General features: G+C 46.7%; 1 protein-coding gene across 3 annotated transcripts; it reads left to right on the top strand.

Annotated features, from left to right (window-relative positions):
- The first annotated feature begins 3,167 nt into the window (after positions 1–3,167).
- On the top strand, positions 3,168–26,255 carry LOC119941915 (acyl-coenzyme A synthetase ACSM4, mitochondrial-like). 3 transcript variants are annotated; one of them, XM_038762466.1, is made up of 14 exons: positions 3,168–3,293; positions 4,645–4,839; positions 5,468–5,678; positions 8,202–8,409; positions 10,178–10,321; positions 11,380–11,536; positions 12,858–12,937; positions 13,471–13,594; positions 17,712–17,792; positions 18,732–18,833; positions 19,390–19,517; positions 21,901–22,000; positions 24,959–25,078; positions 25,962–26,255. In XM_038762466.1, exons 2-14 carry the CDS (start codon positions 4,648–4,650, stop codon positions 26,046–26,048), a joined length of 1,734 nt encoding a protein of 577 aa, XP_038618394.1. In that variant the 5' UTR covers positions 3,168–3,293; positions 4,645–4,647; the 3' UTR covers positions 26,049–26,255. The 3 variants fall into 3 exon arrangements, with proteins under 3 accessions (XP_038618394.1, XP_038618395.1, XP_038618393.1); XM_038762465.1 differs by having other exon boundaries at positions 3,169–3,293; positions 4,621–4,839; XM_038762467.1 differs by lacking the exon at positions 17,712–17,792 and having other exon boundaries at positions 4,621–4,839.

Below are 26,255 nucleotides of genomic sequence, written 5' to 3'. Positions count from 1 at the left end.
TTCTACCAGTTTCAACTATGGGAGGGAGAGAGAGGCATACCCATTCCATTCCTAGCTTGGGCAGTGGCCTGTGAATGGAAGGCCATCTGCTACAAGTCAAAACTCACCTGTGCTGGGCAGCAGCAGCTTGGGAGAGAGTCAAGGGAAGAGACTCAAATTTACTATGAAGAAGAAGGAAATGGTAAACCACTTCCATATTTTCACCAAGAAAACTCTATGGATACTCTACCAGAACTATTGCAGATGGAGGTGGGGGGCAGGGAGGGGGTGGGGGTGGGGGGTTCAGGGAGAGATGTGTCCATGGCGTCACTAAGGGTCGGATATGACTCTACAGCATAAGACAAGAATCTCTCTAATGTGATTATCCAGTGCTTGACACATAGCAAGTGATTTAACAAATACCACAATTATGATTATCTTATTACATTTCCCACAGAGCTGCAGGAACTTCCCCTAGACCATAAATCTTCTAGGTCTTCAGTTTTTTATTATTATCATCATCAGTATTATATTTGTTATGCACTTATGATGTGACAAGTACTCTTCTAAGCACTGGGGTAGATATGAGATAATCAGGTTGAACATAGTCCCTGTTGCGTCGACCCCCAAAGTTCCCCTCCAGAGAGGAGAGAACTGTAAATTCTTCCCTCTAGACTGTAAAATCCTTGTGGGCAGGGAACGTCTTCCTACTCTGTTATACTCTCCCAAGTGTTTAGAACAGTGCTCTGCACACAATAAGAGTTCAATAAATATGATTGAGAGCAAGCTGGCATTAGTATTCAGACGGAAGCCCACTGAGAGGGAATTCTCTCAAATGGGGAGAATAGGTCTACATCATATGGCACAGAAAAAGAGGTGGCAAATCCAGGGAGACCAGAGACAGATCAGAGCTAGGGACACGGTGGCTGATTGATTGTTTTTTACTGTTCAGCCTGAAACCAATCAGGAGCCGGACACTTATACACCCAGTTTTTTATGTTCAGGCCCAAGCCTCCCTCCGCAGAACTCACTCATTTAATCATATTTATTGTGTGCTTACTATGTGCAGAGCACTGTATTAAATGCTAATACAGAGCTACTGAGATCCTGTGATCAGATGATGAGCCAGCCTCCACCCCTCCATAGGTTCTGGAGCAAGTGGGAGGTTCAGGGGTCTTTTTTTATATGGTATTTGTTAAGCTCTTACTATGCGCCAGGCACTGCATTAAGTACTGGGGTAGATGGAAGATAGCCATGTTGGGCACATTAGACTCACAGCCTTTTACAGACGAGGCTCAGAGAAATTAGGTGACTTGTCCAAGGTCACACAGCAGAAAAATGACAGAGCCAGGATTAGAACTCAAGTCCTCTGACTCCCAGGCCTGTGTTCTTTCCACTAGACCACACTGCTTCTCTTTGAGCCTTCCTGAAGAAATGCTCTAGGATGGGGAAAAATCCACAATTTTCCAGAAAATGGTACTAATTAAGTCATCTCATGCTGCACAGACAGCATAATACATGTGCAGTGCCCAGCATAATACATCAATCAATCAATCATATTTATTGAGCCCTTACTGTGTGCAGAGCACTGGACTAAGCGCTTGGGAAGTACAAGTTGGCAACATATAGAGACAGTCCCTACCCAACAGTGGGCTCACAGTCTAGATGGGCATGGATTGTGTCTACCAACTCTAATCTTTGTTCTACCTTCATCCAACTCAACTCCAAGCCCTCTCCCAAACAATCATTGGAATTTAAGCAACAGAAGTCAAGTATTCTAAAGCCTGCAGCTAACTTCCAAGAACATCATCAGCCCATCTTAAAAGTTTGAGGTGGAAAAGTAAGGGAAGAGAAGAGGAAGTTTCTCACTATCTCTGCCTGCATTTGCCCAAACACTTTTCATTCCTCTCACCCAGACCAAGCCACAGAGCCAGACCAGAGGGTTTTCTCACCCCTGGAGCCATGTGAGGTTTGAGCCATCCTTTCCCTTTCACCTCTAGCCTGAATGGGAAGCCTGCAGGAAGCCCTGGGGGTGAGCTGCCGCAGTGGTCTCAGTCCCACGGGGCCTCAATTTTCAAGCCATTTCCCTTCACGAAGGTATCACCATCATCACCACCACCACCATCTAAGAACTGAGGAAGCCAGAGCCACTGCTCAGGCAGCCACGGCAGTGAAAGGATCCAGGGTGGGAAGTGACACAGGGACTGTGGAACTATGAGGTTTGTGCTGCCACATTGGCTCCATAGCAGCAAGCCCCACCTCAACCCCAGAATCCTCCAGGCTGTCTGGACAAACCAAGGGTGAGGTGGGTGGATGACACCCTTACAGGCTCCTAAATCTGGGACTAAAGGCTTTGCTGCCTCCGGCCAACCTTCTGACTGTATACTGCTCTTGATTCTCCTACCTCTGTTTCCTCACTCACACTGTTCCCTCTGCCTGAAACTCCCTCCCTCCCTCCCAACATCACAGACCACAGCTCTCCTTTCATTCAAAGTCCTCCAAAAATCCCACCTCCTCCAACCAGCCTTCCCCAAATATCTCCCAATACCCTGAGACATAGCAACCCATCAGCCACCTCCAGTATGTACATATTTATTTATAGTTTCCCTCGGTACTTGAGTCTATAGACAAAATCCACTTATTCTGAGTACCCTACTTGTAAATAGTTTAGTGCCCTCCCTACAACATAAGCAACTTGTGGAAAGGGATGTGTTTCTTATTTCTGTGGTACTTTCCCAAGTGTTAGGTACAATGCAGTGCACCCAGGTCGGGCGGTGTCTCAATAAATAGCATCATCACTACTACTATGTGGGCAATGAGCCTCCCGCACCCCCATGGGGGAGTCCGATGCCTGACCGGATTGACAACAATCAGACATCTAGCTCCAGGGAGGGATAAAATGTAATTATCTCAAGCAGAAGTTCCTCCTTCAGTTCAATGTGAAAGCCTAACAGAGATACCACCCTGGGCATCCTGGAATTACAAATCCAAAGGAACTTGAGGCCCCACAAAGGGAAGTAGAGAGAAGGTTAACCCAAAGGTTACCCTCCTGGCCCCCTCAGGGTTATTGCTCAGCACATTTTGAAGTTAACTATTATTCTTTTTTTCTACCAAAGGGGAAGATGGGAGGTGAGGTAAAGGTCTAGTATAAAACACCGTCGAACTATTCTCTGCCACTCTTCACATCAGCTCTCCCTGGAATTCTTCTCTGGGACACTTGGTGTCAGGAAACCAACTTCTCAAGAAGGATTGCAATCTGACAGATGATGCTGGTTTAAGGTCTGGAGAGAGATTGGAGTGAGAGGAGCCACTGGGTCTGTATCTCTTGCTGTTCCCTCCCTTAATAATAATGATATCCATTAGCACTTACTATGTGCCGAGCATTGAACTAGGCACTTTTTTTATGGTGTTGTTAAGTGCTTATTATATGCCAGGCACTGTACTAAACACTGGGGTAGATATAAGATAATCAGGATGGACACAATCCATAACCCACATGGGGCTCACCGTCTAAGTAGGAGGGAGTATGATTTAATCTCCATTTTACAGATGAGGAGATTGAGGCACAGAGAAGTTCAGTGAGTTACCCGAGGTCACATGGCAGGTAAGTGGTAAAGCCAGGATTAGAATCAAAATCATCTGATTCCTAGGTCCATACTCTTTCCACTCAGCAAGCTGCTTCTCTCTCACTTGGATAGATGCAATATAATTTGGCTGAACATAGTCCCTATCCTGAAAGGGACTCATGGTCTAAGTAAAGAAACTGCGTAGGCTAGTGGAATGAGCACAATCCTGGGAGTTAGAGGACCTGAGTTCCAATCCAGTTTTTGCCAGGAAGCAGCATGGCTGAGTGGAAAGAGCACAGGCTTAGAAGTCAGAGGTCATGGGTTCAAATCCCCACTCTGCCGCTTGTCAGCTGTGTGACTTTGGACCAGTCACTTAACTTCTCTGTGCCTCAGTTACCTCATCTGTAAAATGGGGATTAAGATTGTGAGCCCCACATGGGACAGCCTGTTCACCTTGGATCCTCCCCAGTGCTTAGAACAGTGCTTTGCACATAGTAAGCACTTAACAGGTACCAAAATTATTATTATTATTATTATTATTTGCCTTCTATTTGACCTCGGGCAAGTCACTTAACTTCTCTGTGCTCCAGTTACTTCATCTGTAAAATCGGGGTTAAATTTTACTCCCTCTTATTTAGACTGTGGGACATGTGGGAAAGGAATTGCATCCAAACTGATTACTTGTTTTTAACCCAGCACTTAGTACAGTGCCTGGAACAGTAAGCATTTTAAAAGCATCATTTAAAAAAGTGGGAAAGAGAGAACAGATATTCCATCCCTGAGTGACTTGCCCAAGGTCACAGAGCAGGCCTAGGGTAGAGCCGGGGTTAGAGAGGGGTGGCCACAAGGTATAGGGTGGAAAAGTCGAGAATGCTCAGGAGAGCCCCTCTTTCTCTAAATGTTTCTGGACTCCTTCCTGGACTCCATCAATACCAGGATGCAGTGAATAGATTTCTCACAGACAGTAAAATCCCCTTCCAAAGCATTTATCAAAAGGAGCAGCCATAGAATCACTTCCTAGCAGAGAATATCTCTGAGGAGGCACAATGTCTCCTGTCATTTCACCCAATTGCAGGACCTCTGATCCTTCACCTCACAGGCCATGAAGAAATTCCCACTCCTCTGGACCCTGTGGGTCCACAGACCCTCCTCTCGTTGGCTCCACCAGCACTCTAGGGTCTTGATGCCCCAGAAACCTGCAGCCACAGAGATTCTGCGATGGGCAGAGCGGGAGTTGCCCGAGGAGTTTAACTTTGCAAGCGACGTCCTGGATCAGTGGGCGCGTGTGGAGAAGGTAAGGCAGACTGATTTCCCTCTAATGGCAATCCTCAAACTCTGTCATCCCATCATGTCTCCTTAGACCCCTGCTACAACCCCCCTTCTACATCCCTTCCCCACCTCAGAGTATGGCAGGAATGCTGTGCTGTTGAGAAAGGGAGACCCTGGGAAAAGCAAGTCTCCTGGGGTAGCCATGGTGGAAATGAAAGTAAGGGGAGAGGGAGAGATGGGCAGGAGAGAGATCCACTGTTTTGGGAAAGGGTGAGTGGTCAGAAATGGGTTAGAGTTTGTATCATCCCAAACAGAAGGATGATACATCTTCTTCCTGGGAATGTCACCTAATGGATTCAGATTCCCACCTTGGACTAGTAAGAGCAGTGGGGATGAAAATTCAGCTGGGGATAAGGAGCTATGTTAATCATCCCCATTAAGGAGATTTTTCACTTTAATTGTCCAGATAATTCTGTGTAGACCTACGCATGGGCTAACATCCAGGTACCCTGCCTTATGAGCTTCCTGGCCGGGGATGTTCAATTAGGGCGGCCATCTCAGGTTCCCTCTGTTGATGACATCTCTCGGGGGAGCTCAAGGGCAGCAGGGCCTGCTGACAGACTTCAGAACTCTACCCCTCTGCTCTTGGACAGGAGAGCAAGAGGCCTCGGCCGCCCGCTCTGTGGTGGGTGAACAACGAGGGTGATGAGGTGAAGTGGAGCTTCGAGGAGCTGGGAATCTTCTCCCGCCAGGCGGCCAACGTGCTCTCAGAGACCTGCGGCCTTCAGAGGGGGGACCGGGTGGCCGTGATCCTGCCTCGGGTCCCACAGTGGTGGTTGTTGTACGTGGGCTGCATGCGAGCAGGTCAGTCCCCAGACCCAGCCGGGGTCGCCAACTTTAGGGAGGGCAATCTTAAGGAGAGAACTGAGCAATCAATCAATTATATTTAGTGACGCTTACGGTGTGCAGGGCACTGTACTAAGTGCTTGGGAGAGTATAACGCAACAATGTAACATATTCCCTACCAAAAAAGAGCTTACATCTAGAAGCAGAGACAGATGTAAATGTAAATAAATTATGGACATGTACACTAAGGGCTGAGGGGCTGGAGGCAGGGGTTGTGAATACAGAGAGCAAGTCAGGTTGAAGCAGAAGGGAATGGAAAAAGTGGGAAAATACAGGGAAAAGTCATGGAAGGCTTCTTAGAGGAGATGTGCCTTCAATAAGGCATAGTTGCCCTCCGTGTAGACCCAACAGAGAATCAGCACAGCCTAATGGATAGAGAACGGGCCTGGGAGACAGAAGGACCTTGATTCTAATCCTGGATATGCCACTTGTCTGCTTCGTGTCCTTGGGCAAGTCACTTCTCTTCTCTGTGTCTCAGTTATCTCATCTGTAAAATGAGGATTAAGACTGTGACCCCCCAACGTGGGGATACAGACTGTATCCAATCTGATTAGCTTGTACCTACCCCAATGCTTAGAACAGTGCCTGGCACATGGCAAGCACTTAACAAATACCATAAAAAAATAGAACAAGAATAGAGAAGCAGCGTGGCTCCGTGGAAGGAGCCCAGGCTTTGGAGTCAGAGGTCATGGGTTCAAATCCTGGCTCTGCCAACTGTCAGCTGTGTGACTTTGGGCAAGTAACTTAACTTCTCTGTGCCTCAGTGACCTCATCTGTAAAATGGGGTTGAAGATTGTCAGCCCCACGAAGGACAACCTGATCACCCTGTAATCTCCCCAGCGCTTAGAACAGTGCTGTGCACATAGTAAGCGCTTAATAAATGCCATCATTATTATTAAGTAAAAGGCTTAAATTTGAGTGCTATGCTATTTTGATGCTACTGATGCCTGTCTACTTGTTTTGTTGTCTGTTCGCCCCTTCTAGAGTGTAAGCCTGATGTTGTATAGGGATTGTCTCTATCTGTTACCAAATTGTACTTTCCAAGCGCTTAGTATAGTGCTCTGCACACACTAAGTGCTCAATAAATGACTGAATGAATAAATGAATGAGTGAGGAAGTGCAGATTTAAGGATAGAGCTTCCTGACTGGAAAAGTGGGTGCTGAGGAAATGTGGGAAGTTTTCAGGTGCCAGAAACTTTTACAAAAATATTATAATAAGCCATCATCTGTCCTGGGAAATTTATAGGCTCACCTGCAGGCCGGCATGACACTGAGTCAGAAGACTTCTTGAAGACCCTTTCTGGCACTGAGTGATTTGATGGTCAGGAACATCTCCCGTGATCTCGAGAGTCTGGCTGAAATGTTTCCTGAAGCAGCATGGCTCAGTGGAAAGAGCACAGGCTTGGGAGTCAGAGGTCATGGGTTCTAATCCTGGCTCCGCCACTCGTCAGCTGTGTGACTTTGGGCAAGTTGCTTAACTTCTCTGTGCCTCAGTTACCTTATCTGTAAAATGGGGATTAAGACTAAGAACCCCATGTAGGACAACCTGACTACCTTGCATCCTCCCCCCAGCGCTTAGAACAGTGCTTGGCATATCAATCAATCAATCAATCATATTTATTGAGCACTTACTGTGTGCAGAGCACTGTACTAAGCAATTGGGAAGTACAAGTTGGGAACATATAGAGACGGTCCCTACCCAAAGCGCTTAACAAATGTCATCACTATTATTCTCTCCTTGGTTCTAATTACTGCTCTCCTCATTACCTAAGACCCAAATGTGCCTAGATTTAGTGGGGGAATTTATAAAGGGAGGGAGGCAGGGTGAATTTCATTATTATCATTATCATCATTAGTAATAAGAATGATACTAATAATGACATAATAGCAAAAATAGTATTATTTATAATAATAATAGCATTTGCTACATGCCAAGCACTCTGCTAAATGCTGGGGTTTGGTATAGGATAATGAAGTCAGATTCAATCCTTGCCCCTCATGATACTCACAGTCTGAGGGTGAGGCACAACAACCTCTTTTTACAGATGAAGAAACTGAGGCTCAAAGAAGATAACTGACTTGCCTAAGGTTAACAGGCAAGTGGTGGAGAAGGGATTAGAACCCAGGTCACCTAATTCCCAGTCCCGAGCTCTTTCCACCAGGTCATGCTGCTTTCCTGAAATTATTATGGAATTATTATGGAATTTACTAAGGGCTAACTGCGTACTAGGCACTGGGGTTGATATAAGGTTATCATATCGTGCACACTCCCCATTTTATAGATAAGGAAAGTGAGGTCCAGAGAGGTTAAGTGATTTGCCCAAGGTCACAAATCAGGCCAGTGGTAGAGCTGGGACTAAAATCCAAGTATCCTGACTCCCTCTCCCATGCTCTTTCCAGTAATCCACCCTGCCCGTTGTGGGTAGGGAAGGGAGGAAGGACAGAATATTATTTTGAACCTCCCCTTCGTGACTCCTCCAGGACTCGTCTTCATACCAGGGTCCACCCAGCTGACCAGGAAGGACATTCAATACAGACTGCAGGTGTCCAAGGCCAAGGGCATTGTCACCAGCGATGCCGTGGCCCCCAAGGTCGACTCGATTGAGTCAAGCTGTCCCACTCTGAAGACCAAACTCCTGGTGTCTGACACGGGCCGGACCGGGTGGCTGAACTTCAATGAGCTGCTTAAGTGAGTCTCAGTAGCTGCCTCCCTGTTCCTAAAACTCCTTCATTCTGCGTTATGACGTGAGCACCCCATGGGGATGGTGGGAATGGGGTCCAAGGCATCCAATGGGACACCTTGAGAATGAGCTTGGGAGCTTGGAGAGGATCATGAGGGAAACTGGAAACATCACTTGCAGACACAGGACAAACAGACTCATGTGATGTCACAGGGTTGCAGCCAGGCACCTTACCTTATGGTAATGATGGAGAAAAGAGCATTTTGTGGAAGTCTGCCCAAACTGAGAAGACTCCTCCAAGGGGACTCCTGAACCCCACTTGCTCCAGAGCTTCAGCTTCACCATTCCAGTTTCTGCTGAACATGGGTGACACTTCTGAGCCATGGAACTCAGCATCAGGGGTTGAGGCTAGCACTAAAAAGAAAAATCCTGGTGCCTTCTCTGCCAACTGGACTGTTTGATTTTAAATGGGGCAAATGGTCACCCTAATGACCAGGCAGCTGGAACTGGAAGAATTGTTATTAATAATTAATTAGTAGTCATGATGGATAATTATTTCATTTGCACACATTTTGTTAATCATTTAAAAAGCTCATTGCTTCCTACTGCACTTTGCAGCTCTCAAAACCCTCTGCGAATGAGATTTAACTCCCAGTCTTCCAGCTCCCTGTCTGGTGATAGAAATGTCCTTTGAGCTCTACTTTTTTTGCTCCAACTTGATTTAGAAGCTCCCGCGATAGTTTCAGAAAAATAAATTATGTAGTCATAAGCCCTTCTCTATGAGCCTTCAACTCCTAGAATTAGTCTGGTTCTACATCCAGGAACAGATTTAGTCAGTTGACCCAACTGAGTCCTATTCCTGAAGACCTAACACATTACAAGCCACAAGACTTACATCAGGAACCACTTATTGTTCCTCCAGAGTGAAAAAAAGGAAATAAAATTAAGAAGGATAATAATAATAATGTTTTTTGTTAAGCACTTACTATAATCCAAGCCCTGGCTCAAACCCTAGGGTAGATATAGGATAATCAGATGAGACACAGTTTCTGTCCCATCTGGGGCTTAGGAAGATGACTCACCCAAGGTCAAATGGCAGGCAAGTGACCAAGCCAGAATTAGAACCCAGGTCTCCAGATTCCCAGCTCAGGGCTCTTTCCACCAGGCCACACTGCAGAGAAGCAGCATGGCTCAGTGGAAAAGAGCACAGGCTTTGGAGTCAGAGGTCATGAATTCAAGTCCCGGCTCCACCAATTGTCAGCTGTATGACTTTGGGCAAGTCACTTAACTTCTCTGTGCCTCAGTAACCTCATCTGTAAAATGGGGATTAAGACTGTGAGCCCCCCGTGGGACAACCTGATCACCTTGTAACCTCTCCAGCGCTTAGAATTGTGCTTTGCACATAATAAGTGCTTAATAAATGCCATTATTATTATTATTATTAGTCTATGACATAAACTACCACACTAGGTCACACCAGTGATCAGCTAGGCCTAAGATTTCTTGTACTCTCTGATCATTAACTCAAGCAATAATGATTTTATTTATGTAACTTTGTTTTTTGATATATTTGAAACAACAAACAAGTCATCCCCTGCTCCCGTCTCTGAGCTCTGGCACATCCTGTTTTATGGGAAGAGAAGGGTTGCTTGTCCACTCTGACATGAGGGATGGACTTTCTAAAATACTTTGCTTTTTTCCTCTAACAGGCAAAAATGAAGCTGAGCCTCCCGGTTTCTACCGCGATTCTCACCATCTGATCTTTTTGTCTTAAAGAACAGCCCCTACAGAGCACAAGTGTGTCAAGTCCAAGACTGAAGATCCTCTGGCCATCTACTTTACCAGTGGGTCCACGGGCTCTCCAAAGATGGTGCCACACTCCCAAGGAAGCCTGGGTTTCCAGACTGTTAAATATGGCAGGTAGGGCAGGGGCCTCTCCAGGGTGGAGGCAGTGAGCTGCAGCCCTCTGGCTGCTGGGTTAACTAGGGCATTTAGTTAGCATTTACGCTGGGCCAAATAATGGGATAAGTGCTCGGGGAACACAAAATAACCAGGTGAGGCAGTGTCTGCCCCACCCAGGGCTTCTAAATTAGGGGGTGAGGAGAGCCTGCATCATCCTTCCAGCTTACAGAGGAGGAAACTGAAGTAGTGTAGCTCAGTGGGCCCGGGAGTCAGAATGACCTGGGTTCTAATCCCAGCTCCACCACTCATCTGCTCTGCAAGTCACTTTACTTCTCTGTGCCTCAGTTACCTCAACTGTAAAATGGGGATTAAGATTGTGAGCCAGGGACAGGAACTGTGTCCAACCTGATTACCTTGCACCTACCCCAGTGCTTTGAACAGTGCCTGGCACCTAGAAAGTGCTTAACAAGAGTCTAAATGACTTGCCTATGGTTACACAGCAGGCCAATGGCAAAGTTGGGATTAGAACCTGAGTCTCCTGGCTCCCTGCCAGTCCCTTGCTATTGCAATTCAACTACCCTGAGGTTCTCACCTTCCCCTGGGAATCCTTTCCTTCCGGCCTAAATGCTGGTGAGCTTGAGGTCAGGGTGGAAGGAGGACGAAACAAAGCATAGTCCCCAAGTAGGGTTGGGAACAGACTTAGAACAGTCCACGGGTCCCATCAGTTGAGAGCCTGTTCATGGACTGGACCCAGCCAACAGCAAACCCAAATGCCTGCTGGCATATTCTCTTAGATCATTTCTTGGGGTGGCGTAGAGGGGTGGAGGGATCTGGCATCCCAGCTGGGGCCAAGTAGGGGCCAGGACTAGGACAAACTGAAAGGGGCCAGGAAATTTGGGGTTCCATCTCAGGCCTCTGATGGGCTTCAGTAAATAGTCACTGAATTTTCACTGAAGTTCAGTATTAACTCAGTTGGATAATGCCCTGACTCAGACTAGCACATCAAATCATGTGACTCAGCAGACCACCTCTTCCCCTTCCTGAAGGGCTGTGGACTTCGTTGTGTATCTTCCCAGGTCCTGGATGTGCTTGACCGATGCTGACATCTCTTGGTCCACATCGGACACGAGCTGGATCGCGGCTGCCATCTTCACTCTCTTTGGCTCCTGGAGCTTTGGTGCCGGGGTGTTTGTGCACAGGTTGGAGAGGTTTGAACCAGCAACCATCTTAACCGTAAGAGCAACATGAGAAAGCCTTGCATCTGCCCATAAAAGCCCTTTAGTTAATGAGGCTTCACCTACCTCAGCCCTGCAGATCTGGAAAACTCAGGAATTGAAATAAACATAGCAGCCCATGCCACGACCAAAGCACCACTATGGGAAAATCAATTTACTTGCTGCTGAGGAACACTTACTTCAGGGTTCTGTACCCAGCAGGTGCCCAAAAGATAGTAGTGATTGATTAATCTAATGTGTCTTCAATAGTGGGGCTGTAAGAATCTCAGGGACACCAGACTGGCATTCGGAGCTCATTGATGACTCCATGGAACCCTCTGGAGTGATCCCAAGAGTTAAGAGACCAGCTACTAGTGACTCCGAAGTTCTTGCAGCCTTTGGGAATGGGGGGGAAGCAGTATCAAAATGGTGAAAACTCAGTTATCGAGAAAAATTGATCAGGACCATGCTTGGGACTGTGCACTCCAAATCACAGAGTTTTTACCGTTCTTCTGACCCTTGTGAAGGTTTGTCCCAATGCTCCTCTCTTAATAATAATAATAATAATAATAATAATAATGTATTTGTTAAGTGCTTACTATGTGCCAAGCACTCTTCTAAGCTCTGGGTTAGATACAAGGTAATCAGGTTTTCCCATGTGGGGCTCACAGTCTTGCCACTAAGCTACACTTCTTCTCTCCTGTGGGGCAGATCAGGCTGTCACAAGAGTGCAAAAAGTCTTTGGGCACAACTTCATGCCAGTGGGCAGAGATGCTCACCGTGCATGAATTCCCTGGTTGTTAAACAAACCTGCTTCCCCAGTGCACAATGGGAAAGGGGAAGAGCAGGAGCGAGGTTAGTGCCGTCAGTATGGCCCCAAGAAATGGCAGCTCTCACCTTGGGCTGATCCTGCTACTGCCTGGCCTGGGAATCTCCCATCCTGGCAGAGATCCTCTGTTCAGAGCTGGCCTAGGGAGAATTTTTCTACGTCCGTGGAACACTTTAAAGAACAATTCAAATTTTCCCCTTTGAGCAAAGGTCTTTGCCAGAATTTTTGACTAAAAATTTCTCAGAGGCCCCTAGAAAGTAGACTACAATGTTTTTATTAGTTTCCAGAGAAGAAACTGAGACCAGTAAGGACAAGGGACTTTCCCAAGAGGAGGTTGAAGGAACTTTCTCCGGACCCTGACAGGGCCAGGGAGTAACTTTTCAGGTGTCAAGGACAACTTCTCCCCTCCTAAGTCTGGCATCTTGCTTGCCCGACCAAAGTGAAAACCTCTGATTACCTCCTTGCAGACTCCTCATTCACCTGGCTTTATCCACTGGTTCTCTTTCTCCAGACTCTCTCCCGGTTCCCCATCACTGTCTTATGCATGGCCCCGACAGCATATCGCCTCATGGTGCAGAACCTAGAGTCCAGGTACCTGGGGGATAATTCAGGGGCAGCCCTGAACTCTCGGAGTCCCAGCCAGTGCTCCCCTCTGGGAATCCGGCTAGCCTGGGGCTCACTGGCTCATGGCAGAGAACAGCGGCCCAGCACAATGCAGAGTCCTCAGATCTGCACCACACTGCAGGACACACCTCCAAACCTTATAGCAGAGGGACAATGGTGCTCTTTTCATTACCCCCCTCGACCCAAATGGGGATAGCCAGACTTCCCCACAGGGTCCTCTGGAAGTTGAGGGTTGGGGAGGGGGTGGGAGTGGGTGGAGAGTGGGGATTCTATAATTTGGTGTCAGAATTCCCAGCATCCCTTTCTCAGCCTGCCCTTCTTAGACATTGTGGTTAGGATCCTCTCATTAAGAAAACAAGATCCAAGGCTGACGGAAGAGGGGATGAGGTACCTCAGTTCCGGGGTGGGGTGGCTGACGGGGCAGAGCTGAGATCCCAAAAGTTCCCTGTGGCATGGGTCAGGCTTGAGGGGCACCCCCAGTTTCCTGTGATGTTTTCCAGGAAGGAACTGGGCCACTTGCGGCACTGCATGAGTGTAGGGGAACCTCTGAACCCCGAGGTGATGGAGAAGTGGAAAGCCAGCACTGGGCTGGAGATTCACGATGTCTACGGCCAAACAGAAACGGTATGTCCCCCCTGGGCCGTGGGGTGGGGGGACCTGACCTCACCTGGACTCAAACTCGATCATTTCTTATCTTCACACTTCAATTGTACTCCATATGGATATGCCCCCACAGTCTGTCTTCTTCCCAAGTAATGGTCTGTTAAGGCTAGCAGAGTGACCAATAGTGATTTCTCACCTTCCCTCCTCACTCTTCTTTTTCTCCTCCTTGATTGTTTCTCTCTGTGACACCATTGTCTGGAGCCTTTGCCTCTTTCCTGTCCTGCTCTGTCATTCTCCATCTCTCCCATCTCTCCCCAGCAGTGGCATATAGGGTGGCCATCATCTGGTCTTTTAAAGGGCAACCTTGTCTTCAGATGATCTGAACCCTGTTGGGTACACATCCAGCACTGGACACCAATATTTTGGTCGCCCAACCTTTCTTCGCCTCCCTCTGGGCTCAGAGGTGGTGCCAGAATTCACGCAGATTTTTGAAGGAAATGAAAAGATTCAGGAGCCAGTGGGGGACCAGGGGTTATCCCCATCCTTGCTCAAAGATGTGTGCTGGTTTTGGGTGGATATGATCAGACTTCTACAAAATATTGCATATGACATCATTATATTCTACTGCCTGCCCTGTACAATACACCCATCAACGGAGAAGCAGCACAGCTTAATGGATAGAGCACAGGCCCGGGAGTCAGAAGGTCATGAGTTCTAATCCGGCTCTGCCACATGGCTGCTCTGTGACCTTGAGCAAGTTACTTAACTTCTCTGGACCTCAGTTACCTCATCTGTAAAATGGGGATTAAGAGTGTGAGCCTCTATGTAGGACAGGGACTATGTCCAACCTGACTAACTCATTTCTAACCCAGTGTTTAGAACTATGCTTGGCACACAGTAAGCGCTTACCAAGTACCATAATTGTCATTATTATTATCGGCCCTTAGTGACTGGTGTCCCCGAGAGGCAGTTTTCCACATTGGCTCACAAGGTCCCTGCCCCCTGTTCTCCTGTGCTGTAGCATTCAATCATTCTCTGTGAAACATTTCCCAACAGCCTCAGCCCACACAATTCTGCCCTTCAAAGCCCCTCTCTATCTCTACATGCACTCTTCTCCCATGGAGCAGCAGAGAGCACAAGAAATTGTGGGCACCGAACAGCTAATGAGAAATGTAAACTCTGTTCATTCCTGCTGGTCGAAGGGTGAAAGGGGAGAGAGAAATGAAAATTGGAGTGAGACAACCAACTTTTTTAAAAATCAGAAATAGGTCACTGGCCTTTGAGCAGCTAATTCTGAAATCTGCCCAACCACCTGAATCCTCATCTCTAATCTCCCCTCTCCCTCCCCTGCTTCTTTTACCCTCCTCTGGGCCCCTATATCCTTGCACCAAGGTGAAATGGAGGTAAGTCTGGACTGAACCAGAAATGAGCCTTGTGGCAACACTGGCCACCCAAGTATTTTCAAACACATGCAGTTCATCCAATGACTTGCGAGGACTCATAGTCTCAACAGCATCCTGAAGCCATCACACATTGGCCAAGAGCCACGGGCGCCCGGTAGCATCCCCTAACAGGGTGCCATGATATTCTGGCTTGAACTTTCCAAACAAGGGAGGCTATGCAGGTCAGGCCCTGCCCAAGTACATCTCTAACTCTGGATGCCTCTAAAACCTGAGATGTGTTGGGCCCAGGAAGGCATTTAGAGCCTCTTCATCCCCTCCTACCATTTTGAGCTCCAAAAATCTGAATGCCTTAAAACCAGTAAACTTGCACCCACCCTCTAAGAGACACACACACACACACACACACACACACACACACACACTGTGTTTTTCCTACCAGGGATGAGGGATGTGATGAGTTGACTCACACTACTCTGAAGTCAGAGAGCCTGGGGCCTTTCCTTACTGGCTCCTGCCTCCCTCCCTTTCCTCTGTCTTCCTTCCCCGCAAGAATCTGCAGTTCTTCCCCAGCAGGACCCGCCTTGGTGGAGGCTTCTGGCCACCTCACGGCCTCCAGCCTGAGATCTGAGACCAGCTTCAGACATCTGGTTGCCCCGAGCCAGGGAGAATCATGCTTTTCATTATATTCCATAATACGTCCAAAAAGCACTTCTCCACTTCCATCGCCATCCGCCACGACTTCTTCCATGTTTATTGTGGTGGGAGAGAAGTTGGGCAGAGTTCCAGGGTCTGGCAGGGAAGATTGTTTCTGGAGGGCGGGGAAGAGAGAATGGCTCCTAACCTCTGGGGCAGATCTAACCCAGGGAGCTGTGTGCTTGACATCCCCAGAGGAAGCAACAGGCAGAGGATATCCACTTTCAAAAAATGACCAAAAGGGCAACACCAAGCTTCTCGTGGGTAGGGATCGTGTTTCCTGACTCTACAGTACTGTACTCTTCCAGCATTTAGTGCAGTGCTCTGCACAAAGGGAGTGCTCAACAAAGCCACTGATTGAATGATTGAGAAGCAGCATGGCCTAGTGGAAGCACGTGTCTATGAGTCAGAGGACTATGGTCTAATTCCGGTTCTGCCACTTGTCTGCTGTGTAAACTTGAGCAAGTCAGTTACCTCAACTGTAAGATGAGGATTAAGATTATGAGCCCTACATGGAACAGGGACAGTGTCTAACCTGATTAACTGGTATCTATTCCATAGCTTAGTACAGTGCCTGGCACACAAAAAGTGATTAACAAATACCATAAAAAAGGCTACATGAGATCAAATCGTCTAAACCACCTGAAATTGAGTGCATCAGCTAGCAGAAACCTACAAAAATTGTTCGGGGCACCCGAACTCTCACCTTTCTCTTATTATTAATAATAATAATAATAATGGTATTTGTTAAGTGCTTACTCTGTACCAAGCACTGTTCTAAGCGCTGGGGTAGATACAAGGTAATCAGATTGTCCCACATGGGGCGCACAGTCTTAATCCCCATTTTACAGATGAGGTACCTGAGGCACAGAGAGATTAAGTGACTTGCCCAAAGTCACACAGCTGACAAGTGGAGGAGCCAGAATTAGAGCCCATCACCTCTGACTCCCAAACCCACGCTCTTTCCACTAAGCCAGGTTCTCTTCCCTCTAACACCTCTTTCCAGGTTCATCCCACTCTGCCACATATCTGCTGTGTGATCTTGGGCAGGTCACTTAACTTCTCTGAGCCTCAGTTACCGCATCTGTAAAATGGGGATTAAGACTGTGAGCCCCACGTGGGACAACTTGATCACTTTATATCCCACCCCAGCGCTTAGAACAGTGCTCTGCACATAGTAAGCACTTAACAAATGCCATCATTGTTATTATTATTATCCACTGGACTCCTCCTCCAGCCTGTACCTCAGCCACATTCAGCTCTTCTTTCTGTTCTTTCCAGCCATCTCCTTTCTTGACTTTCTCAGTCCTCTTTTTTTTCTTTTCCCTCAATCCCAGGGCAGAGTTACTCCTGCCCCTTGTTGGGTAGCTCTCTCCCTCCCACACTCTGCTGCTCCTGTGGGAGCAGCCAATGCAGAGACAGAATAGCAGTATTTCAGGATTAAGATAGCTCCTCCTCAGTATTACTAGAGTATTGTCATCAGGCTACTGGGAAGACTACCCCACCAGCATTTTACCAATAGGCCAATCTCTGAATGTCAGGTTCATCAGTCACCTTTGATCGTCATTATTGAGTGGAAAGAGGCTGAGCCTGAGAGTCAGAAGACCTGTGTTCTAATTCTGACTCTGCTACTTGCCTGCTTATGACCTTCAACATCTCTGCACCTCAGTTCCCTCATCTGTGAAATGGGGATTTAATATCTATTCTCCCTCCTACTAGGGCTGTGAGCCCAATGAGAGTCAGGACTGTGTCCAACCCGATTATCTTGTAGTTACTCCAGGGCTTAGAACAGTGCTTGGCACATAATAAGCACTTAAAAATATCACAATTGTTGTTATCATTATTATTATTATTATTATTATTATTATTATTATTATTATTATTATTATTATTATTATTACTATCTCCAGAACTTCAGCTTTCGGCGTCCTTTCCCCCTGCATCTGTTGTTACTACTCTCCTCCTTGTTACAGATCACTATTGCATGAAAAGACTCAGAACAATAGTTCGAAATATGCCCTTGCATGTCTCTTTCATGGCAGGGAGTGGTTTGTGCTGTAACCAAAGAAATGAAAATCAAGCCTGGCTCAATGGGGAAACCTTACGCAGCTTACGATGTTCAGGTTGGTTTCCACCTCTTACCTAACCTTATTAAATTCCTATTACAACCCAGCCCACCCATTTTGCTCCTCTAATGCCAACCTACTCAGTGTACATCAATCTCATCTCTCTCATCACTGACCCCTTGCCCACACCCACTTATAGACTGTGAGCCCTTTGTTGGGTAGGGACTGTCTTTACATGTTGCTGATTCGTACTTCCCAAGTGCTTAGTACAGTGCTCTCTACACAGTAAGCACTCAATAAATACGATTGAATGAATGAATCCTCCCTCTGGCCTGGATCTCTCTCCACCTTCATACCCACCAGACCACTATTCTCCCCATCTTCAAACCCTACTAAAATCATATCACTTCCAAGAAGCCTTCTCTGACTACCCTCTCATCTTCCCACCCAATTTCCCCTCCCTTTAACAACACCTATGCACTTAGGTCTGTCCCTTTTAAGCACTTCGATCCTCACCCCATCCTCAAGTCTTCAGCACTGATGTTCATTTCCTTATAATATGCCCCTTCCCCTGTCTGTAACTTATTTTCAGGTCTGTCTCCCCCACTAGATTGTAAGTTCCTTGAAAGCAGGAATCATGTCCACTAGTAGCAGTAATAGTACTTATAAAGTGTTTACTGTGTGCAGAGCACTGTACTAAGCATTAGGAGGAAAGCATATACAGATTGTATACAGGTGTCTACCAATTCTATTGTGCTATACTTTCCCAAGTGCTTGGTTCAGTGCTCTGCAGACAATTGTTTGATTGATCAGTTGAGTGAGAGCACTAGGTGGGAAGCTCCTCTTTCGCTAGACTCTGTGCGTCTCTTCCTCCCTCCCCAGAGGATAGAAGGAGCAGCAGACATTGAAACGATGGTATTTAGTGATGATGGTAATAACGATTTCAAGGAAGGATCTTGGCCCCGATCACCCAGTCCATGTGCCCTCCTCCTGCAGGTTATAGATGAGAATGCCAACATCCTCCCTCCTGGCGTGGAAGGAGACATTGGCATCAGGATCAAACCCACCAGGCCAAGTAGCCTCTTCACTGGTTATGTGGTAAGGAACCTTCTCCCTCCAGCTCTGGGTTCTACAGTGGGTGCAGACTCCAGATCGTGGCTGTAGGTCCTGAGTTGCCCTGCTTCCTTGGTCCCCTCCTCCACCTTCCCCCTCCATCAAACTGAAGGCTCAAACTGAAGGCCAACAGTCTTCCAGATCTTAAAGACTGAGGGGAAAGGAGAAGAGGTAGAGGGCCTGGAAGGTGGGAAGAAGCAGGCTCACTCTGTCCCTAGAATTTCCACTCTCCTACAGCCACCAGGGACTGATTATTGGAGTTTGGCAGCTACAGGATCACCCCGTCCCTGAGCACCACGACAGTTCCCCCCGGCCCCAAGGATGGAAAATATTACCCCCTCCAGAGAGCTTTCTGGGGTTTCTGCTCGACTGGATGCCAGAGCCCCTTAGGAACTGGGTGAATTAAGGACCCTCTGCTGCCCCAACTCCCAACCGGGCTCATGGGGAAACTCCACCTTCTCCCAAGCAGCAGTGGCACAGCTGGCCTGTGCCAAGGCCAACGGTGACCATCTTGAGTGACCCCTTGTCCCATTGTTACCAGGACAATCCAGAGAAGACAGCAGCCAGTGAACGGGGGAATTTTTACATCTGCGGGGACCGAGGAGTTAAGGATGAAGATGGTTATTTCTGGTTCCTCGGAAGAAATGATGACATCATCAATTCCTCAGGGTAAATGATGCTTTTTCCAATCTAGGTTTTATCCTAATGCCCCTTCTCCTCCCCACATTGAAGAGTCAGCTACAACGTCACAGGAACTTTAATGCCCAATACCCTCACTTTCACTCCCTATTAGCAGCGGCTCCCATAGAAAGGAGGGGTGTTGGAGGGAGAGAAGGGGAAGGGGATCAACAGAAGAATCATAAGCCCTGGGCTTGAGCAAGTACAGTCACCCCTCTATTATCAAGACACTGATTGTCCAGTATGTGAGTTATCCAATTCCTTGGCTTCGCCCTCCTACCACTTATCTTTTGGCCATTTTGCTGCCCTTTAAACACCTTTCCCTATGTGCCCATCAGGTCATGCAGAGGCAGGGGCTAGTGGGGTGCAGCAAATAATAATAGTAATTATGGTGATTTTTAAGCACTTACTATGTCCTGATCACTGTTCAAAGCACTGGGGTAAGTACAAGTTAATCAGGTCAGACACATGGGGTTCACAGTCTAAGTATGAGGGAGAACAAGTATTGAAATCTCATTTTACTGATCAGGTAACTAAGGCCTAGAGAAGTTAAGTGACTCACCCAAGGCCCCACAGCTGGCAAATGGTGGATCTGCGTTCAAAACCCAGGTCCCCTTACTCCCAGGCCTGTGCTCTCCCCACTAGTCCATGCTGCTTCCCAAAGTGGCCTAATGGGACGAGGCTGAAAACAAATGACTAAAGTGATCTTTTTTTGGCTAATATTAGCTTTCACATTATCCAGACTCTTGCTTCCTTTCTTGTGACTATTATTTACACCTATTCTCTCACTCCTATCAAAAATGTATTCTTTTAATTTTAATAATTGTGATATTTGATGAGCACTTACTGCATGCCAAGCAGTGTATTGAGCGCTAGGGTAGATATAAAATCATCAGATCAGGCTCAGTCCCTATCCCACAAGGAGCTCACAGTCTGAAGGGAAAGGAGAAGAGGTAACTAATCTCCATTTTACAAATGAGGCATTTGAGGATTAGAGAAGTTACTTGCCAAAGATAACACAGCAGGTGAGTGGCAAAGCAGGATCAGGAGTCAGGTCCACTGGCTCCTGGCCCCATGCTCTTAGCCTGGTGGATAGAGCACTTGCCTGGGTGTCAGAAGGTCCTGATTTCTAATCCTGGCTCTGCCACTTGTCTGCTGTGTGACCTTAGGCAAGTCACTTAACTTCTCTGTGCCTCAGTTACCCCATCTATGTAAAATGAGGATTAAGACTGTAAGCCCTATGTGGGACAGGGATTGTGTCCAACCTAATTACCTTTTATCTATCCCAGTGCTTAGTACGGTACCTGGCACATAGTAACCGCTTAACAAATACCATTATTATTATTATTATCATCATTACTAGGCCACACTGATACTTGATTGTTAGCCCCTCATGGCCAAGTGTCACAACTTTACTTTTGTCCATACGTCAAGCACCTATACCGTGCTCTGCCCCAACACTGGCAATCAGTGAATATTGTTGCTACTGACAACTGGCAGCAGGGTATGTGTGTTTCAAGGTGCACATACCCTGAGAGAAAACAGCTTTATTAATTTATCCAACTACCTATTCATGACCCTATAGCAGAGTTTACATTGTGGGATTCAGGAGGCTAACTTTTTTAATGCTGCATGTGGAGATTCTGGACATCAAATGACACAGACTGGGTTCCGGTGGTTCCCCATGGTGTGGGGAATCAGTGTGGTCCAGTGGAAAGAGTACAGGCCTGGGGATCAGGAGACCTGGGCTCCTAGCTCTGCCACTTACCTGCTGTGAGGCCTAGGACAAGTCTTTGAACTTCTCTAAACCTCAGTTTCCTTCTCTGTAAAGTGGAGAGGAAATATCTGTTCTCTCAGATACTTAGATTGTGAGCCCCATGCAGTGACTGTGTACATTCTGATTATCTTGTTTCTACACCAGTGCTTAATATGGTGCTTGGCACATAGCAAGGGCTAACAAATACTGCAATTTAATATGATTATTAGACTGAGCAGCATAAGAATGTGATTCTCCCAAACATAGCCAAATTATTGCTCAACATCCCAGAGAATGAATAATAAAAATAATAATAACTATGGTATTCATTAAACACTTACTATGTGCTAGGCACTGTACTAAGCACTGAGGTGGATACAAGCAAGACCAGATGGACACAGTCCCTGTCCCACCTGGGGCTTACAGTCTAAATCCTCATTTTACAGATGAGGTAACTGAGGGCAAGAGAAGTGAAGTGACTTGTCCAAGGTCACACAGCAGACAACTGGCAGAGCTGGGATTAGAATCCATGATCTTCTGAAACCCAGGACCGTGTACTAGCAAATATGCCATGCTGCTTCCCTATGTTCTCTAAGGGGGTCTAACATTCCCTGCCAGGTACCGGATCGGCCCCTTCGAGGTGGAGAGTGCCCTGATTGAGCACCCAGCTGTTGTTGAGTCAGCCGTGGTCAGCAGCCCAGACCCCATCAGAGGAGAGGTAATGAAGCACTTGGGAAGGACTTGCTAACTCCTGGTCTCTTCTCCCAGTGGGAAAGGAGTAACTTCCTGCAGAGGCAGTGGGGTGGCCATCTTGCCTGGGGCCTTGGGTCCGGGATGTCTAAAGGGTGACCAGTCATCTGGTTTCATACCAGGTGGTCCAGTTTTCAGCAGTCCTGTTCCCTTTTCAGTTCTGATTCAGTATTGGTTGCTTTTATGCCCAGGTTTCATTTTAACACTGACTCCTCTCTGGGGATGTAAGTGTTGGGGACCAAGTGGAGGATAAAGGGGTCCCCTTGGAGAAAAGCTCTGGAATCACATGAAAAAGGCACATTTTCTTCACGTGATGTCTTTGACATATTCACAATACATTATAGGCCATGCCTAACATTGGTGACATCACTTGGGAAGAACACGGCATGGTGAATGCAGCATGGGCTTGGGAGTCAGAAAGTCATGAGTTCTAATCACAGTTCTGCCTCATGTGCCGTGTGAACTTGGGCAAGTCACTTCACTTCTCTGTGCCTCAGGTACCTCATCTGTAAAATGGGGATTAAGACTGTGAGCTTCATTTGAGACAGGGACTGTGTCCAACCTGAATTGCTTGTATCCACCCCAGAGCTTAGCACAGTGCCTGACACATAGTAAGCGCTTAAGAAATACCGCAATTATTATTATTATCATATGAATTTCCTCATCTGAAATTCAGGAGGGCCATTGCTGGTTAGAAGGAGAACCTCAGTGATTGATCCTTCCACACCTGGGTTATTCCCTCCTTAAGGCTATCTGGTGCCCAGACTTGTTTAGGAACCAGCTGTGGCTGCTCACAAAGCTTGGCAAGTGACCAGTTCCACTGCCAAGACCAAGTGGCAGAGGAAGTGAGGCAATCACTCTGCTGACCAAGATAAAGAGAATAAATTCAGGAGGGCAGATGGCTATAAGCTTAAGGTAAAAAGGGGTGATCCTGATGCAGAGAAAAATCTAATAGGTAGTAATGGTATTTATTGAGCATCCACTAAGTGCATTGCACTGAACTAGGCATTTGGGAAAGCTCAGCAGAAGCCCAAGATATCGTACCTGTGCACCAAATGTTTCATTCAGATGGAGGAGACAGATAAAGTACTTACAAGTGTGCACCAAGAACTTAAACTCTGATGGGGGAGACAGGTAAAGCATTTTCAAGCCATAGAATCAGAATAAATTGAGTGGTCAAGAATATATCTCTGTGTAGACAAAAGGGCGGAAGATGGGAATAAATAGTAATTTTGGTATTTAATTGCTAACTATGCCAAGCACTAAGGTAGATAAAAGATAATCGGGCTGGACACATCCCTGTCTCATAAGGGGCTCACAGTCTAGGAAGGAGAAAAGGAATTGAATCCCTACTTTACAGTTGAGTAAAGTAAGGTCTATTCATTCAATCATATTTGTTGATATCTTACTGTGTGCAGAGCACTGTACTAAGCGATTGGGAGATTACTATATAACAATAAACATTCCCTGCTCACAACGAGCTTACAGGCTCAGAGAAGTGAAGTGACTTGCCTAAGGTCACACAACAGACAACTGGCCCAGGTTCTCTGCTCTTAACACTAAGCCACACTGCTTTTAATGCTTAAATATGTGTGTTAGAAGAGGCTGATTGGATGATAGGTTTCAGATGCTTAAAATTAATTGTCAAAGTGTTGTTGGAAGAGATGTGATATTAGGAGGATTCTGAAGATGGGGAAGGCAGAGACTGGAAGGACAAAGACATCCTAGGAAGGGAAACACTCTTTAAACAAACTTCCCAGTGGCCACAACGAACTATCCTGAAAGCATAGGAAGGCAAGGAGGGGAGACAAAATTTGGGTGGGAAAATTAAGAATTGAACAAAGACCTCAGAGGCAAATGGGAAAATCGCCCAAAGTGAAAATCAGGCCAAACCATAGTTGAGGAATAGAGAATAGTGCAAGATTGAGAAAGCTTAAAGCTAAAGGATAAGGAATATAAAAGGAAACAGGAAAACTTTATTCACCTGTATAAGACAGAGGATCGAAGCAATTCTACTCCCCTTGTAGAAGGAGATAAGCTAATGGATGCTTTTAGAACCCCTCAGCTCTGCAATATTTCAGCTGGACTCATATAGCCCAAACCAGTGTCACTATGATGGCAGAGTAGAAAATCAAACTAGGATAGGGAAGAATCGAGGTGAAGTGCTTTAGAAATCTGAAGATATTCAAATTAACAAGATTTGTTAACATGCATTACATTAAGGAGAATGGGTGAGGCATTTAACGTTGCCTCCTCCTTTAGACCACATAAGCTCCTTGTGAGGAGGGATCGGCCTCTACCAGCTCTGTTGCACTGTACTTTTCCAAATGCTTAATACAGGGCTCTACATGCAGTAAGTGCTCAATAAATTCTACTGACTGACTAATTGATTAATGTCAGCCACCATTTTAGACTTCTTTGCAAAGATGTGGCTTCTCTTGACCACCTAGCATCATCTGAAGTATTCAGGACCATCCACATACCCCAAACCTACAAAACAGTGGATTTTTTTCTTTGGTAGATTGTAAATTCCTCATTCTCCATTCATTCTATTGTACCCTCCCAAGTACCTAGTATAGTCCTCCGCACTCACTATAAGTGCTCAATAAATACCATTAATTGATTTTTTTCCCAAATGATTGGCCTGTAGACATTTCCAAATTCTCCAGACAGTGACAACATTCACTCATTCATATTTATTGAGCACTTACAGTGTGCAAAGTGCTATACTAAGCGCTTCAGAGAGTTTAATATAACAATAAACAGATACATTTGCTATCTACAATGGGCTCACAGCCTAGACACTCTCCTGGGTAGGGCTTCAACTGTCACTTTCCCCACTGCGTCCCCTGAGAAACTTTGTTATCCAATGGGTTGGGCAGGATTTGACTCGAAAAGAGAAGCAATGAGGCCTCCCCACTTGCAGGTAGTGAAAGCATTCGTGGTGCTGAAGGACAACTTCGCCTCCCACGACCGGGAACAGCTCACCCAGGAGCTGCAGCAGCACGTGCAGACCGTGACCGCCCCTTACAAGTATCCCAGGAAGGTAAGCCCGATTCCACCGATCCTGGCCTTGGGAAACCCACCCCTCTCACTGCTGTGGTTCTGGTCTTTGCAGTGAGATTGCTAATGGGCATGAGTTGAGGAAGTAGTAGAGGAAAGAGAACTATTATGCAGCCCTCCTGCACCTGCATGTTTCCCAGGCTGCGCACTCCCAAGACCTAGTAAGGGCTGAGGCCTCTTTGTTCCCCTTTCTGGCAGCCGGGACTGTCGGGGAGGAGCTCTGGCATCCCTCTAATTTTCTGCTCAAGTCGTTGATTTGTCACTTCATTTCAGCTCCCTTCCATGCCTCGCAAGGGTCATATTCTGAGCCATGGGTTATTGCTATTGATCCTACCCATCTCAGTGGAGACATGGATTCCCCTCAATAACCCTCTGTCCGTTGGAAGCCCTAGATTCAGGGGGTGCCCAATTTCAGCAGAACACACTGAGAACTGTAAAACAGATGTGTGGGTTTAGAGAAGCAGCGTGGCTCAGTGGAAAGAGCACGGGCTTGGGAGTCAGAGGTCATGGGTTCAAATCCCTGCTCCGCCACTTGTCAGCTGTGTGACTTTGGGCAAGTCACTTAACTTCTCTGGGCCTCAGTTACTAAAATGGGGATTAAGATTGTGAGCCCCACATGAGACAACCTGATCAACTTGTATCCTCCCGAGCACTTAGAACAGTGCTTTGCACATAGTAAGCACTTAACAAGTACCAAAATTATTATAATTATTATTATCCTCTCAAAGGGCATTTATATTCTGTTCAACATCCCTCAGTCAAGCAATTAAGAGAATTTAGTGAGTGCCTCTTGTCTGTTGGGTATTGGGGGTGGTCAGAGTCCAACAGAACAATGTAAAGCAGGCATGTGGGTTTTCTCTCCTCAGGTGGAATTTGTCAAAGAGCTGCCCAAGACCAATACTGGCAAAATCAGAAGGAATAAACTGAGGGACCGGGAGTGGGGCCGGGCCTAAGCATAATCCTGCCCATCCGGGGATGTGTGGCCAAGTCAGTTCAACACAAACGTCAAGATGCTCATCCTCTAGACAAGTAGGCACTTCTGTCAATGCTGCTTGATTAATGACAGATGAAGTGCAACAAAATTCACATTGTGAAGCAGCTTGACCTAATGGATAGAGCACAGATCTGGGAGTCAGAAGGACCTGGATTCTAAACCTGGC

The sequence above is a fragment of the Tachyglossus aculeatus genome, chromosome 21, assembly GCF_015852505.1.
Source record: "Tachyglossus aculeatus isolate mTacAcu1 chromosome 21, mTacAcu1.pri, whole genome shotgun sequence".
Taxonomy (NCBI): domain Eukaryota; kingdom Metazoa; phylum Chordata; class Mammalia; order Monotremata; family Tachyglossidae; genus Tachyglossus; species Tachyglossus aculeatus.
This window is presented reverse-complemented; position numbering and strand designations above follow the sequence as displayed.